Consider the following 15,548-nt stretch of genomic DNA (forward strand, 5'->3'; position numbering starts at 1 on the left):
GGCGGTGGTCCGTGGGGCGGGATGCGGCGGTGGTCCGTGGGGCGGGATGCAGCGGCGGTCTGCGGGGCGGGATGCGGGGCGGGAGGCAGCGCTGGTCCGTGGGTCTGGACGCAGCGCTGGCCGGGGGGACGCGGGGTTGTCCCCGCCGTTCCGGGCCGTGCCGCGGGCGGGCGCTGCGGCCGTGCCGGCGGGAGGAGCCGCCGCTGCGGTGCCGCCCCCCCCTTCCCCCGGTGCCGCCCCCGGCCGGCGCCGCTCGGTGGGGCAGAGCCGGGCCGGGCACCGCCGCCTGCAGCCGAGCCGGGCCGGGCCGGGCCACGCCGGGGCGGCGGAGGCGGCCATGTACGGTGAGTGCCCGCGGCGGGGGGCGGACGGCGGAGCTGCGGGCCTGGGCCGGTACCGCGGCCGTGCCCCCCGCTTCCCGGGGCAGGGCTGGGGCTCACCCCTTCCAGGGGCGGGGGGACCGTGTTCTTTGTAGGGCTGTGCACCCCCCGTTTACCGGGGGGGTGACCCCTCTTTGGGGTGGGGGCGGACCTCTAGTCTATATAGAGCTGTGCACCCCCCATTTACCGGGGGGACGACCCCTCTTTGGGGGGGACAGACACCTCTCTCCTATATAGAGCTCTGCACCCCCTATTTACTGGGGGGAACACCCCACTTTGCGGGGGACAGATACCTCTATCCTTTACAGAGCAGTGCACCCCCCATTTACTGGGGGGGGAACCGTCTTTGGGGTGGGGGCGGACCTCTAGTCTATATAGAGCTGTGCATGCCCCATTTATCGGGGAGTGACCCCTCTTTGGGGGGGACAGACACCTCTATCCTTTATAGAGCTGTGCACCCCCCATTTACCGGGGGGTGACCCCTCTTTGGGGTGGAGGTGGAGCTCTAGTCTATACAGAGCTGTGCACACACCATTTATTGGGGGGTGACCCCTCTTTGGGGGGGACAGACACCTCTCTCCTATATAGAGCTCTGCACCCCCCATTAACCGAGGGGGTGACCCCTGTTTGGGGTTGAGGGGACCTTGGTCTTCTGCAGGGCAGTGCACCCCCTAAGTTGTTGGGGGGGATGACTTTGGTTCTATATAAAGCTGTGCATCTCCCTAGTTACGGGGGTGACCTCTCTTTGGGTTGGGGGGGGACACCTGGGTCCTCTATAGAGCTGTGCATCTCTCCCATTACTGTGGGTGACCCCTCTTTGGGTTGGGGGGGGACACCTTGGTCCTACACGCAGCTGTGCATCCCCCCATTTTCTGGAGAGTGTCCCCTCTTTGGGGCTGGGACACACACTGTGGTCCCATAAAGGGCTGCAAATGCCCCCTCTGTCGCTGGGGACATTGCCCCCTTCCTGGGGGACCACGGTCTGTTAACTGCCCCCCACCCCTCCCAGCGTTCCTGGGGTTCTGGGGGTCACCTGCTCCCCGGGGTTGGGAGGGCCTTGCTCCTCTATAGGGCCAATGACCCCTATATTGTGGGGGGATCACCCAGTCCCTGGGGTGGGGGTGCCTTGGGTGTTGGATAGGGCTCATCAGCCCCACGCGGTTACTTGGGGGTGTGGGAGGGTGTGAAGTGTCACCCACCCCCCAGAATCAAGGGGGGTCTTCGCTGTATATATGCCCCCCCACCCGGCGAAACTGGGGAGCCACCTGGTCCCTGGCATAGGGCAGACCCATATGGGCCTGTGCACCCCGTGGGGTTTGGGGGATTGCGGCCCCCCCTCCGTTGACCCCCATGCTGTCACCCCTCTGTGCAGGGCGGGCGTATGGGGTCCGTCGCCCCCAGGGTGATGCTGCGTTGGTAATGGGGAGCAGCTGGCGGAGCAGCTGGCCGCCCCCCCGCCCGGGGCAGCGGGCGCGCTAAGCCGCTGGGAGCTTTTGGGAAAAGGCTGGGGGGTGACCGGGTGGCTCTTAAATCCTCCCTGCCCGCTGCCCGAGCATCCCTCCCGGGGGCTGGCACCGCAGGGCGAGCGCTGCGCAGGAGGGAGCCCTTGACCACTTGTCCTTCCCGGGGGGCTTGTAGCCCACCCCGAGGGCTGCGGGGCGGCCCCCTCTCTTCCAGGTGCCGGGGGTGAGTGGACGGCGGGATGTGGCAGGAGGGAGATGGGTGGGCAGGACGCTGGTGTGTCGTCATCGTGCCCCTGCTCCGGGTGATGGGGTGCTCGTTTTGGGGTCAGTGGGGTGCACGCAGACGGGAGACGCGTTGGGATGCAGCACCTGCGGGGGAAGGAGGGCAGCCGGTGGGTTTGGGGAGCGGGTTTCTCCCCCACAGGGCTGGGGGGAGGGGAAACCGAGGCAGGACGCGCGGGTTCCGTTCCTCTCCTCTCCTCTCCTCTCCTCGTCACGGTGCTGACTCCTCCGTGGCCTCCGTTGAGTCATTCAGGTCTTCCAGCTGGTATTTTTCCACCCGCAAAACGGAGGGGGATGCTTCCCTCCCCTCCTGGGCTGTGGCAGCCTGCGGTGACGGCTGCTGCGTGCCCCGGGGGACGCGGCCCCCCTGCACCCCCCCCACAGCGGGGTTCCCTGTCCCCTGCTGCCCACAGGACCCGTCAGTCCGGCGTGGGATGGCAGCGATGCTCCCGTAGCGGGACAGCTGTCCCCGATACCCAAATGCCACCGGTGCCCTTTCCACCCGAGCCCCCCCTCACCCCCCCCGCTCAGGGCTTTTGCATCCGCGCTGGGGCTTGGGCTGGTTTTTGGGGAGTTTTCTTTTGGCAACCTGCGCTGCTGGCGAGCAGGAATTTGCAGGGAGCTGTTGGCGTCATCCGAGGAAATTTGCAGCAGCCTGGAGCACCCAATAATCCTCTCCGCCGGGGAACCGCGGGGGACCCCGGCCCCGCTGCAAACCTGGGGCAGAGCTGAGCTGTGGGTCCCCGAGAGCCCCGCCAGCCCTCCCCGTGTCACTTTAATGATGTGGCCCGAGGGGTGTGACACGCTCCAGGTGTCCCCTGCGATCCTGGCTGGGTGGCCAGCCTGTCCTGCCCGCGATGGCGATGCCACACGGGGCCACAGCTCCGCTTACCCGCAGTGTAACACCTCTGCTGGCATTTTGGAGAAGCCCCCCCCGCTCCCAAATACTCCGCTTTTCCTTAGGTTAGGGAAGGGCAGAGCACCTCTGGGGACCTGAATGTGACTTTGAGGACAAAAAGCCAGGCTGGTCCATCCCTTCCCCGGTCGCGCTCGGGGCCGGGCATTGCTGCGGCTCGTGGTCCTGGAAAGCATCCAGGAGCTGGAAAGCTCTGTGGGATACTTTGGATGAAAGGTGCATTAGGAATGCACAGGATTATTGGTATCTTTTTAATCTCTCTTTTAACTCTCTCTCGGCCCGGGGGAAGGATTAAATGGCTGTCTCGGGATGGTTTTTCTTTTTTCTCCGTGGACAGGACAAAAGGGTGCAAGACGCTTGGTGTCTCCGTCTTGGTGGGAGCTCGGCATCCTGAGCCAGGCTTGGGAATTATCTGGTCCATGATGGATTTCGCACCACAGGAGCTGGGGTGCTGCTAATAGCCTTTGGCTGGTGAGAGACCACGGTTGCCCCACGCTGAGGGGCTGCGGGGTGGCCGCGGCGGCAGGAGAAGCCCAATGCTTTGTGTCCCCAGCCGCGGGCAACCTTCCCGCTCGGCTGCCGTCTCCAGGAGGCAAGGCTTTCATTCCGAAATATGTGCAAACGGCAGAGCCGGCTCCTTAGGCTGAAAACACTCCGGGAACGGGGGCTGTGGGGGGAGCAGAGCGGGGAGCAAGGGAGCTGCGGAGCTGGGATGGCGTTACCACTTCCATGGGGCGCTGCGAGTCGTCCCCCCCCTCCAAGACTTTTGCCAGTCTGGCAGCAGCGAGCCCTGGGGAGCCGTATCCCGACCGTCCGGCTCATGGCAGTTTGTTTCCTCCACGTTCCCTCGCTTTGCTTTCTGCTCGCCCGCACGAGCTGTCTCCTCCCACGCCAGCCAAGCTGCAAATAGAGAAGGTTCCCTTTTTTTTTAATTTTTTTTTTAATTTTTTTTTTTTTTTCCCCCCAGCAGCAAGGGGAAATGAGGTTTTTTTTCGGCTACCCGGGGAGGAGGCGTTTGGCGGTGGCGGGTGCCAGCAAGGTCCCCGCGAGCCGTCTGGGGCTGCTGGCGTGCCACTGAGTCACAGCCAGCAGCCGCACGAGCCGAGGGTGGTTTTTTTTTTTTTTTTTGCGCTAAATAAATAGCGCTGGGTGGGACTGGATGGCTCCGGGGGGGAATGTGAAATGCAATTCAGCTTTTTCGGAGTGGGGGGGATTTTATTTTTTTTATTTTTTTGGTTTCCCCCCCTGTCCCCCCCCCCCCCTTCTCTGCTTTTTAACTAAATGATCTGCAAAAATCAATTTGGTGCACTTGGAGGAAAAGGGGCTGGTTGGGGGGGCGCTTTTCGGAGCCACCCGGCCGTAGTTCTCCCGGCGTTTGCGTTAAACCTCGATGGCTGTGGCCGAGGCCAGGGCTTTTTTTCCCCGGTGCATTTCCAGGTGGCATTGCCACGTCCCGGCAGGATTTGACCCCTGCAGTGAAGATGGGGACTCCTCTGCCTGGGGGGGATTGTGCCGGGGCAGGAGCTGGCATTGCTCACCTCCAACCTCATCCAGCCCCATGGCTTAAGGGCTTTGGTAATCGCTTGCCCAGTCGATTAATTGCACAAAAAAAATGCCCTTCCAAGGGATGCTCCGCTCCCGGCTGAGCCTTTTGCAGCGCTGTAGCTCCGTGGCGGGTCGCTCTGCCGTGGGGATCGGGGTTGTTCCCCCTCCGCGGGGGCTGCCAACACCCAGAAAGGCTGGAGAAAAAGCCTGGCCGTGGCCGGCCCCATCCCGTTTCTCTGTCAATGAGGGTGTTGGGTCACATTTGCTGCCAAAACCGAAGTGGCTGTGGGCTCTGAGGTAGCGTATCTCCGGGAAATAGAAACCCGCAGAAACGCGTGTGGTCAGCATCTCACAAAGTTCCTTCTTGTGTGTGTTTTTTTTTGTTGAACACGCAAAACAGGGCGGGGGATTTGCATAGTGTGGGTTTTTTCTCGAAAAACCTTTCGGACTCGCAAGCCTTCCTGTGTCCGTGGCCCTTCTGTCGCACCCGGCTCGGCGCGGCGTGGGGCAAGGCCCTGCAGAACGAACCTGGCTCTTAATTAAGCCATTTTTGGAGGCCGGTCCTGATGCTGGGTGGATCTTCATCCTCCATCATCAGCTTCCCCACCTACGTGGTCCGGACCAGATGCGCCACATCCACGCGACACCCGGCGAACGTCTCGCATCCAAGAGCCGCGGCGAGTTTAAGTGAATTTCCTTCTATTTAAGCTCTTTCCTCCCCCCGCCACCCCCCCCAGCTTTCCCTCTGCCATGTGTCGTTTAATGAAACCAGGCACCCATTAAGGCACTTAACTCCCCTTCTCCTCCCCTGGCATCGGCGCTGCCAGGTACGTAACGCAAACCTCCCGGCGTGCAGCTCTGCCCGCTGGTTCCCCCCCCCACCCCGGCCCCGGCGCGCGAAAGGGCTGCTGTGGTCTAATCACCGAGTCTAATCACCGCTGGGAAATATTAATTAATCTGGCCGCTTGTTGAAGCTCGGCGCACGCACGCCACGGTGTCGGAGCGGCAGGCTCGGCCGGGCGGTGAAGTGGGAATAACGGAGGGGCGGATGGTGTAAGCTGGCAGCGGGGCCGATTTACGTCCCGCCGCTCACCGAGGAGGTGTTAAAGCTGGATTCGATGCCTGGAGCTGTCGGAATTTGGTGGGGGTGGTGGGGGGGAGATGGGGAGGGAGCGCGTTTGGGCAAACCCAGGTGGGATTCAGAGGTGCCGGCACCAGCGTGGGTTCGGGTTCTGGAGCAGATCACATTTGGGGGGGTCCCTGCATGGGCTGGGGGGGAACCCCGGCATGTTTTGGCCAACCCCCCCCCCAACCCCCCCGGTTGCGGTGTCTGCCCCGGCGGCGTTGGTGGAAGCAAGGCGGGAGCGCGGCGCATGGAGCGGTGCCAGGGGGAAGCTGCGAATTTAATTGCTGAGCTAAAAGGCTCCGCGCCGATGGCTCCGAGCGACGTCTGGGAGAGCGTTTTTCCCCCCCCCGGCATGCTCCCGTCCGTCCCGCTCAGCCACGGGAGAAACACGGCCTGGCAGCCGCAGCCTTGGCTCGCCCGTCCCCGGCGGCTCGGCTCTTCCTCCACTGTCGCTGTCTCCAAATATTTCGCCATCCCTTCGTCGAGAGACGCGGCTCTGTGTGATGGGGGCTGGCTTGCGCTGCCCTGGGAGGTTTGGGGCTTCGGCAGCATCCCCAAAAACGTCTCTGCTCGCAGCTGAGCCGGCAGCTTTTATAACACCCCCCCTTTGCAGATGCTGACTCTTAAGCCAAGGACACTTGGACAAGCGGCGATTTAAGGAGCGGGGAAGGGAACAAGCCGCGGCCACGCAGCCCGAACCGTTCAGGAAGGTCAGGAATTATCGGCTAACATCAGGACATTGCTCCAAATTCGGCTTCGGACCCCTTCCCCAGCTCTGCCTCCCCCATTAAAGGTGGTGGAGGATTAATGCAGCCCCCCCCACCCCCCCGAGGTCTTTCCCTCTTTTCGTAGCTGCTCTTTTCCAACAGCTTTTCTTTGCACCGGGAAGATCGGAACAGCTCAACCCACTCCCCTCCCAGCTTGGGGGCCTGATGCTGTCCCCCCACCCTGCACCCTACTGTCCTTGCCCTGTTCCTGGCATGGCACACAGCAAGGAGGGCATCGGGCCATGGTTTTAATCGGTGCCCGGTGTGTTTGGCTCCCTTAAACACGATTAAAAAGAGATTTACTGGCTTGCTTTACAGCTCTGATTTACATCGGGAGCTGCCCTGGCTCTGGGGGGGGGGGCGCGGAGGCAAATGCAGGCTGGCTGGCACAGAAGCTGGCTTTTTAATGTTGGTTTTCCTGCCTTTTAAATTGGTGGCAGAAGCTCGGAGGAGCACCTGAGCGAGCCTTTGCCTCGGGGGAGCTCCCAGCCGCGCTTATGGCTCCGGGCTTTCCCCTGGGAATGGCTTTCGGGGAGGATGGGGATGTGCAAGCGATGCCCTCCATCTCTCTCGGTGCCCGCCGTCCCTCGCAGCGCTGAGTCCGTCCCTCCCCTCTGCCAGCATCGCTCCTTTCTTGCCTTCCATGGTGTTTATTTCCCTCTTCCCATGGGCTCCTTGCTCCATCCCTCTGCCCGCCCCAGGGTGGATGGAAAATAAACAGGACTAACGCATCCCTGGGCCAACTTGGATATTGCTCAGTGACATTTCTAACGTGGAGCAGGGAGATTTTTGTCCTTTTCCCCCAGGCAGGCTCCCCCGCCGGGGGCTGAGGGAGTCGGGTATGAAGGAGACTCCCGTGTCGGGCTGCGTAAGCGGGATTTTTGCTAAGCAGATTAGGGAAAGGTCTCTGGTTCGGTGCGGGACTCGAGGGAAGACAACGCTGGGCTGGCGGTACATCCCCTACCTTCAGGCTGGTGTTTTAGCTTGGCGTTAAGAGAGCGACCTTCATGGGATATTAGGTTTAATGGAAGGATTTTGCGTGATTTAATTAAGATTTATTTACAATCAGTGGGAGTGCCCTTACTAAGTAAATTCTGGGCCTCAAATAATATGGCCGTAAGGTTTTCCAGCCGTGCTTATTGCCAGGATCCTATTAAAATGGGGAGAGGGAATCCCAGAATCCCAGACCGGCAGGGGTTGGCAGGGCCCTCTGGAGATCATCCCGTCCAACCCCCGGCCAGAGCAGGGTCACCCAGAGCAGGTGGCACAGGAATGCGGCCAGGCGGGGTTGGAATGTCTCCAGAGACGGAGACTCCACCACCTCTCTGGGCAGCCTGTGCCAGGGCTCTGCCACCCTCACAGCAAAGAAGTTCCTCCTCGTGTTGAGATGGAACTTCCCATGGTCAAGTTTGTGCCCGTTACCCCTTGTCCTGTCCCCGGGCACCACTGAGAAGAGCCTGGCCCCATCCTCCTGACACCCCCCCTTTCAGTATTTACAAGCGTTGATAAGGTCCCCCCTCAGCCGTCTTTTTTCCAGACTGAAAAGACCCAAATCCCTCAGCCTTTCCTCATCAGAGAGATGTTCCAGTCCCCTCAGCATCTCGGTAGCCCTTTGCTGTCCCCTCCCCAGCAGTTCCCTGTCCTTCTGGACCCGGGGAGCCCAGAACTGGCCCCAGTGCTCCAGCTGTGGCCTCCCCAGGACAGAGCAGAGGGGGAGGATGACCTCCCTCCACCTGCTGGCCACACTCTTCTTGATACCCCCAGGATGCCATTGGCCTTCTTGGCCACGAGGGCACATTGCTGGCTCATGGGCATCCTGTTGTCCCCCAGGACTCCCAGGTCTCTTTCCACTGAGCTGCTGTCTCTGGACGAAGGGGTTTAATGGGGAAAGGCTGATGGTCCGAGCACGGCTGGGACAGTGCGTGGCCCCTTCGGGAGGTGAGCTGGGCCTGTGTCCCGTTCTCAGCTGGCCATAATCCATCCCCAAAACCCCAGTTTCATCTGGTACCGGCGAATCCCGCTCCTGGTAAAAATGTGTGATGAGTTTATCCAGGAGCCTCGGGGCTCGTGCCGGCGTCGGAGCGGTGGGGTGGGGGTTGTGCCAGCGAGCCACGGTCTCTGGGGCTGAAAGGCTGTAATTATCCCCAATTAGATCGCCTTTCTCGGAGCTGAGCTATGGAAGCAAAAGGCCCTTTTGGCTCGCTTTGCCCCCCGGCAAGAGCGCGGATGTGAGCTGCTGCGGGTGAGGAGCCCCATAAATGCCACTGGGGTGGCCCAGGCAGGCGCAAGACGGAGGTGACACACAGAGGTGACACACATATGGTGGGTAGCTGTGGGGGCTGATGCTGCTCCTGCGTTTCCCACTTTATTCCCTCCACAGGGAGAGGGTGGAGTCCCCTTTCTCCGTGCCTCGATTTCCCCGATCTTTAAGAAAACCCCTGCCCCCGTTTCCCACAGCGGGCTGCCAGCAGGAGGAGAGCGTGACGCTCCGCGCGGGTCCGTCCGCATCCCTGGATGCTGTTTCGGGGTCAGCTCCGTCCCGCTGAGCCTCCCCCCGCCCTTATCAGCGCTGCCCGCCGCTGTATGGACCGACTGGCAGAGCTTTGGGCTCGAGGCACCTTGAAAAACCCTCCCGTTCCCCCCCGAAATGCCCAGCTCCCCGATCGCCCCCGCGTACCGATGCCGGCAGAGCCAAGCCAGCTCCGTTCCCAGCTGCCATCGGAGCCGCCTGGGTGACTCAGCAGCCGTGCTGAAAGCTTCCCTTATTTATTTAAACGGCTGCTCCCGCTCGGCTGAGCATCTCCCGCAGCGATGCTGCCGCCGGGCCGGCTCCGGCTGCCGCTTGGCGAGGAGGAGAGCGATACCCGGTACCCTGAACACCCCGCTTCGCTCCGAACGCCATGGCTTTGACTACCTGGGCTATCGGCCCCGCGCTGCGGCTCTGTGCCGCCGGCCCTGCCTGCTCCTGGGAGATGCTGCACGTGGCCGGAGCAGGTACCTTCTCCCGGCTTTGCTTTTCCCCAGGGTGCTGGGGTGGGATGTCCTGGGAGGGGGGCAAGGCTACCGGTGACCTTCAGGGTCGTTTTTTTCTCATTTTTTTAAAGACTTTTGCCAGCCTGGGATGGAGGAATTCATTGCGGCCGCGGGGATTTGTCCTCACGGAGGGGGGATGCTGCCGGTCGGCGGGGCTGGTGCAAGGGCACAAGGGGCGCGGGGTCAATGTGGTGGGCGCTAAAGGAAACTGGTCTCTAGAAGAAGAAATGTCTGTCTGAGACCCTGGCTGGGGGGGTTGTCGCCAGCCCCAGCGTTAGGGTTTGGGGCTGTGAGGGTCTGGGGGGGTCCCATATAGACCAAGCACGGGGCTGATTTCAGCCCCGGCATCAGGACCAGGCTTGGGTTTGTTGCTCTCTGGAGCAATCTATTTTATTTCCTGGGGGGGTGGGAATAAAATAAGGGATGATCATCTTCTTTCCTCAAGGTCTGTGTCATTTTTACTTCGCTTTTTTAAGGGTTTATGGTCTCCCCGTCTGTGCCTCTGCATGAGCAAATCCCAGAGCAGGCGGGGGCTTGGGGAAGGAAAGTTTCTCTTGGTTTCATGCAAGCGGAGTAAGCGAGACCCGGCCGGTGCCCTGCCGCGGGGGGGCTCAGCCCTCTTACTAGACATCAGAGAGTCTCGTCTGGCGGCGCTGCTCTGTAGGACGCCCTGTTATGGTGGGATCCCGCCCTGACGTGGCTTTGGGTTGAGCAACGGTCCTGCTGTCCCTGTCCTGGCCGTGTTTGTCCCCCCACACCCTGGGACCCACGGGTCACCCGCGTCCCCTCTCATGGCGGGCAGTGTGGGTCTTCGGCTCTCTCCCACTGCTGCTTTCTTGAGGTGAGGCCTTCAAATTCTCCCCGCTTCTGGAAGAAGAGGTCGCGTTAGGTGAGCGGGAAGGCATTAGATTTAATTATGCCGTTATTATGGATGGGATCCGTGCTGTGTCTGCTCTTCAGCTTCATTCATCAAGACGAGGGTGGTAGATCGGGAACGCGCCGGGGCCCTTTGCTCCTCTCCCAGGGCTAGGAATGTGCGTTAATCCTGAAAATACCCAAAAAGCCGCATTTCTGGAGGTGAGATAATTACCGAGGAGGGGGGACCTGGGTCCTCAGTTAATGGGATTCCTTACGGGGAAACTCTCCAGCTATTTTTTCGTAGCCCATGCTGAGCCGCCGGCAGGGACGTGTGGCCCGGCAAGGTGAGAAAAGTCACGCTGCCGCGGCCGTCCCGGGCGAGGGGAATTTATTAAGGGGATTCAGCAGATCGTCAGACGCTCGTTTTGTGCAAGCAGCAAACGAGAATTTATTAAGAGGCCAGATTAAAGGTACTTGGGAAAAAAGAGCAAAAATCGATGGCCGGCAGCTGAGAAGGGAGGAAGGGAGAGCAGCGAGGATGAGACTTAGAAAGAAAACATGGGATAGAATGAAAACATGGGATAGAATGAAAACATGGGATAGAATGAAAACATGGGATAGAAAGAATTTATTAAGAGGCCAGATTAAAGGGACTTTGGAAAAAAGGGCAAAATCGATGGCCGGCAGCTGAGAAAGGAGGAGGGAGAGCAGCAGAGATGAGACTTAGAAACAAAATATGGGATAGAAACAAAATACGGGATAGAAACAAAATATTGGATAGTGGGAAGGTGCAGGGGGGTTTGCAGAGAGAGGTGGAAGCAGCTCTTTGCCACCGCGGTGTCGCTGGGAGCGTTGGGCTTTGAAGACCCCAAAGGGGACCCCAAAGCAGACGACAGCTTTCAGGTGGGGTGCGGGTTGCCTTTCCCCCCCCCGTGGCACCCACCGTCGGAGGCGAGGCCGCTCGGGACGCGAGGGAGAACATTGCAGGAAGCGAGCGGTGCCAGCGCCGGGAGCTGGCGCGGGCAGGCGTGAGCTCATGCGTTCCAGCGGGAGCGGTCGCCGGTGGGAGCCTTTGTGTGTCGTGTCCCCCACCCCCCCCACCCCCCCCCGGCCTTTCCCCGGCTTCTGCTTCTTGGCGGCGATTGCCAAAAAGCAGCCCTGAATTACTCACGCTTCCCCGGGCTCGTGAAGGCCGGTGCTTTGGGGTGTCTGACTCCACTCTCCTCCCCGGGGTGCAGCATCCCGGTAACGCCAGGCTCCGGGGAAAAAATGCATTGTGCTGGAGCAGGGGGATCCTGGCGTGCGGAGCCCTTGGAGTGGCACCGTGTCCAGAAATCTCCTTTCCCCCCGCCGCGTTTTTTTTTTTGTTTGGGGTTTTGTTTTTTTTTTTAAATGAACAAACTCGGCAGATACTCATCAGTGTCTCGGAGGCAGGGCAGCGCCGGTCCAGCGTTACGCAGGGCAGAGGCGCCCGCGGATGCTGAACTCCCTGCTCCCGCAGCCGTCCCCATGCTCGCGGCGCGTGGCAGCACGACGGATGCTCCAGAGCCCTCCTGGACCACTGTCCGCCCCCCAGCCGAAGACGGGGGCATCCCTGGCTGCTGCGGGGGGGGTGTGCCGTGGCCCTAAGAAAGAGGACGTGGCACAGGGAGAAATATCCAGGTCACAAATGATCCCTTCTTTCCTCAACTGGGATATTTTGCCTACAGGAAGGATAGGGAGGGACTCTGGAGCAGGGAGTGTAATGACAGGACACAGGGTAATGGTTTCAAACTGAAAGAGGGGAGATTGAGATGAGATATCAGTAAGAAATTCTTTGGTGTGAGGGGGGTGAGCCCCTGGCCCAGGTTGCCCAGAGAAGCTGTGGCTGCCCCATCCCTGGAGGGGTTCAAGGCCAGGTTGGCCGGGGCTTGGAGCAACCTGGGCTGGTGGGAGGTGTCCCTGCCCAGGGCAGGGGGTGCCACTGGGTGGCCTTTAAGGTCCCTTCCCACCCAGACCACTCTGGGATTCTGTGATTTGTCGGCAAGGGCTGATTGCTGGGCTGTGAGTTGGGATGAGGCTGGTGCCCGGCGTTTGCTGCGGAGATGCTGCTTGCCGAGGGGTTTTGGCTCTGGGAGAGGCTGCGCAGGGCACGGCTTGCGCGGCAGGGACAAGCTGCTGTCACGTCCGAGGTCCCTCAAAAAGAGGGGCTGGGTATGGGTGTGCGGGTGTCCCGCGAGGCACAGGTCACTCGGTGACCCCCTTGGGGCAGAGGGACGGCCGTCCGGCAGCCCAGAGGTAGGGGAGCAACCGAAGGGGGTTGGAGTTTCTCAACAGCTCAGCTTTGGAGCTGCAAACGGGAAAAAGCGTTTTTTCTTTCACAGCCTCCGTAAGATGCTCTCTCGCCTTTTCCTGTCTCGCTGTCTCTGGCAGCCTGTGCTCTCCCCGTCGCTGCTGGCCCCGCGGGGGGCACGGGGCAGGGTGTCGGTGGGGTGTCCTCGGGTGAGCGGCTGGAGGATAGAGCTCTTGCTCTGAGGATCTTGTGAAACCGGGAAGCAGAGATTTAGCGGAACTTTGGATATCTCGGTCTCTGGGGGCTGCTCTCTTGGGTGAGAAAAGCAGATAACCCTGCAGTCCTACGTCAAATGGATGCTGGTCTCCCGCCAATTCCCTGCCTCGCGGCTACGGTTTTCTTCCCTTGTGGTTTTTTATTTTGGCTGCAAAACTCTGGGAGGTCATCAGCTGGTTGCCCTGTCCTCTTCCCGGGCTTCCCCCTTGAATCCAAGGCTATGTTTTCCACCAAAGGCACCTCCGGCAGGAGCTGAGGCTTTTGTCCCCGCTGACGGGCTCTGTCTCCTCTCTCCCAGGTGTGTGCGGCTGCTGCGGCGCCCTGCGGCCTCGCTACAAAAGACTCGTCGACAACATCTTCCCCGAGGACCCAGAGGTAAACGAGGCGCTGCTTCATGCCCCGAAGCTCCGGTGCTTCACACGCCAAAGCTCCGGCGGTGCTCGGGCGGCAGGGACACGGTGTCACTTGCCCAGAAATGGCTCCTGGGAGCTGGGCGATGCTTTGAACTCCATAAAACCATGCCCGGAGGGTTGGATTTTCCTTTAAAGCCTGTTTGTGAGCGGAAATACAGAAGCAGCTCCTCCAGCCACATCGGCCTGGAGGGACAGGCTTCTTTTCCCAAAGGTGCTGGGCAGATGCCGAGGATGGATGGATGGATGGATGGATGGATGGATGGATGGATGGATGGATAGATGGATGGGAGGATGAGGGACGTATGCCCTTCTCCTTGCAGGATAAGGAAAGCTGCTTCTAAGAGCAGGGGTCTCCTGGGGCCTCAGCCAGGCTTTCCAATAAAAAAGCTGCTTATGCTTCCAGGATGTGGGGAAGCTGAATCGGAGATGGGGGATGCCCCGCCAGCTGCTCCCAGAGCATCCCAAATCCGGCTTCTTTGTCTCCTTTTTGCAGCTGAGATGCAAAGGCAGTGGAAGAGGGAGCTCCTGGCTGCGGGTAGCAGGTCTGGGATTACCCAGGGAGGTTTGGAATTTGCTCATGGAGCTGGCAGCAAAGCTGAAGAAGGGAGGAGGCTGCTGCCGAGCAGTGCGGAGAGGAGGAAGCACCGCAGTTTTCCAGGCTGCGGGGGTTTGGGGCTGGCAGCTTGTGTCATTTGGCCTCAGCAGCCTGGAGGGGTTGGTGGTCCCTGCCTGCCCCTGTCCCCCTCGGGGCTGGGGCATTGCTGGGGGCTGGCAAATGGTTCTCCTTGTATTTACAGTGTGGGGTGCTCCACGGAGGCTTGCCCTGGGGTGGTGCATCAGAGAGCCCTCAGCTGAGGCTGAATCATAGAATCACGGAATGGTTTGGCTTGGAAGGGACCTTCGAAGCCCACCCAGTGCCACCCCCTGCCCTGGGCAGGGACACCTCCCACCAGCCCAGGGTGCTCCAAGCCCCGGCCAACCTGCCCTTGAACCCCTCCAGGGATGGGGCAGCCACAGCTTCTCTGGGCAACCTAATGCAATCCTCATTTGCCCTCTCTGGGATACAAGGTGTGGGGAAGCGCTGGGATGGGACTGGTGTTCTCCAGGACTCTGCCAAGGTTTGCTGCAGAGCTGCTCCTGATGTTTGCCGGGTCTGGGTGCGAGGCCATGATGCCCTGCCGCTGCTCTCTTTCAGGATGGGCTGGTGAAGACCAACATGGAGAAGCTGACATTTTACGCCCTGTCTGCCCCGGAGAAGCTGGATCGCATTGGTGCCTACCTCTCCGAGCGGCTCATCCGAGATGTGAGCCGGCACCGATATGGGTAAGGGCTGGGAGCCTGTCTCAGCCACCCCAGTGATTGACGTTCGATTGATTGATTGTTATCATGGTTGATCGTTACGATGGGACACTAAATAGTAGAGGGTGCCCAAGCAAAGGGTGGGATACGTTGGGTGCACAGCTCCAAGCTGTCCTGAAGCTGTGACCATGCTGCAGAGAGACCCAAATGTGTCCTGCCTCTGAAAGGGAGATGTGGGAGCACGAAGGGATGTACAAACTCCTTGTAAAGTTTCAAGGGACCAGGCTCCAGGGAGCCACAGAGTGTTTCCCTGGCATCGTGCTATCCGTGCTTGTGGAGTCTGTGTGGGTACAGTGTTTGTCCCCCGCAGCAGAACTGCCAGCATCCCTCCGGGCCATCATCAGGAGCCTGTGGCACCCTCCTGGCCTTTAAAAGCCCATGGGGGCTCTTCCAGAGCTGGATGGAAGGCTGGCTAGGTGTGGGCAAGCAGCTAAACAGGGTGGCCCTGGCTGCAGCTTGCAAGGAATGTGTATGCACCCCGTGCACGTCTTTATGGAGCTAGGGTGAAGTGGAGTAAGTGGGAGCAAGGATGACGAGCAGCGCGCTGACGCGTTTCCAGAGAGCAGAGATGGGGATGTGTGAGGCTGGATGGGGATTGCTGCGTGTGCTCGGTCCATCTCTCCTGCGTGAGGAGCGGCTGAGGGAGCTGGGGGTGTTCAGCCTGGAGAAGAGGGGGCTGAGGGGAGACCTTCTCGCTCTCTACAGCACCCTGAAAGGAGAGGGTAGCCAGGGGGGATCGGGCTCTTCTCCCAAGGAACAGGCCATGGCACAAGAGGAAACGGCCTCAAGTTGTGCCAGGGGAGGTTTAGGATGGATATTGGGAACAATTTCCTCCTGGAAAGGGTTGTGAAGCATTGG

The 15,548-nt window shown here is 60.5% G+C and overlaps 1 protein-coding gene across 6 annotated transcripts in view; it reads left to right on the top strand.

The window, feature by feature from the left end:
• Positions 1–209: 209 nt before the first annotated feature.
• EFR3B (EFR3 homolog B) overlaps positions 210–15,548 on the top strand; it is a 52,885-nt gene continuing 37,546 nt past the window's right edge. For 2 of the 6 annotated variants that reach the window (XR_010070492.1, XM_063330752.1), the window contains exons 1-3: positions 8,375–9,473; positions 13,217–13,293; positions 14,527–14,654. Coding sequence is in view for 5 of the 6 variants with exons in the window: in XM_063330752.1 (XP_063186822.1) it covers positions 9,380–9,473; positions 13,217–13,293; positions 14,527–14,654 (299 nt within the window). In the remaining variant the exon portion in view is untranslated. Of the gene's footprint in view, positions 345–1,825; positions 2,067–8,374; positions 9,474–11,906; positions 12,033–13,216; positions 13,294–14,526; positions 14,655–15,548 lie in introns of those variants that run through there. The other 4 variants (XM_063330754.1, XM_063330755.1, XM_063330753.1 and 1 more) reach the window with 4 other exon arrangements.

This window comes from Chroicocephalus ridibundus, chromosome 3 (assembly GCF_963924245.1).
Source record: "Chroicocephalus ridibundus chromosome 3, bChrRid1.1, whole genome shotgun sequence".
In the NCBI taxonomy this organism is placed as follows: domain Eukaryota; kingdom Metazoa; phylum Chordata; class Aves; order Charadriiformes; family Laridae; genus Chroicocephalus; species Chroicocephalus ridibundus.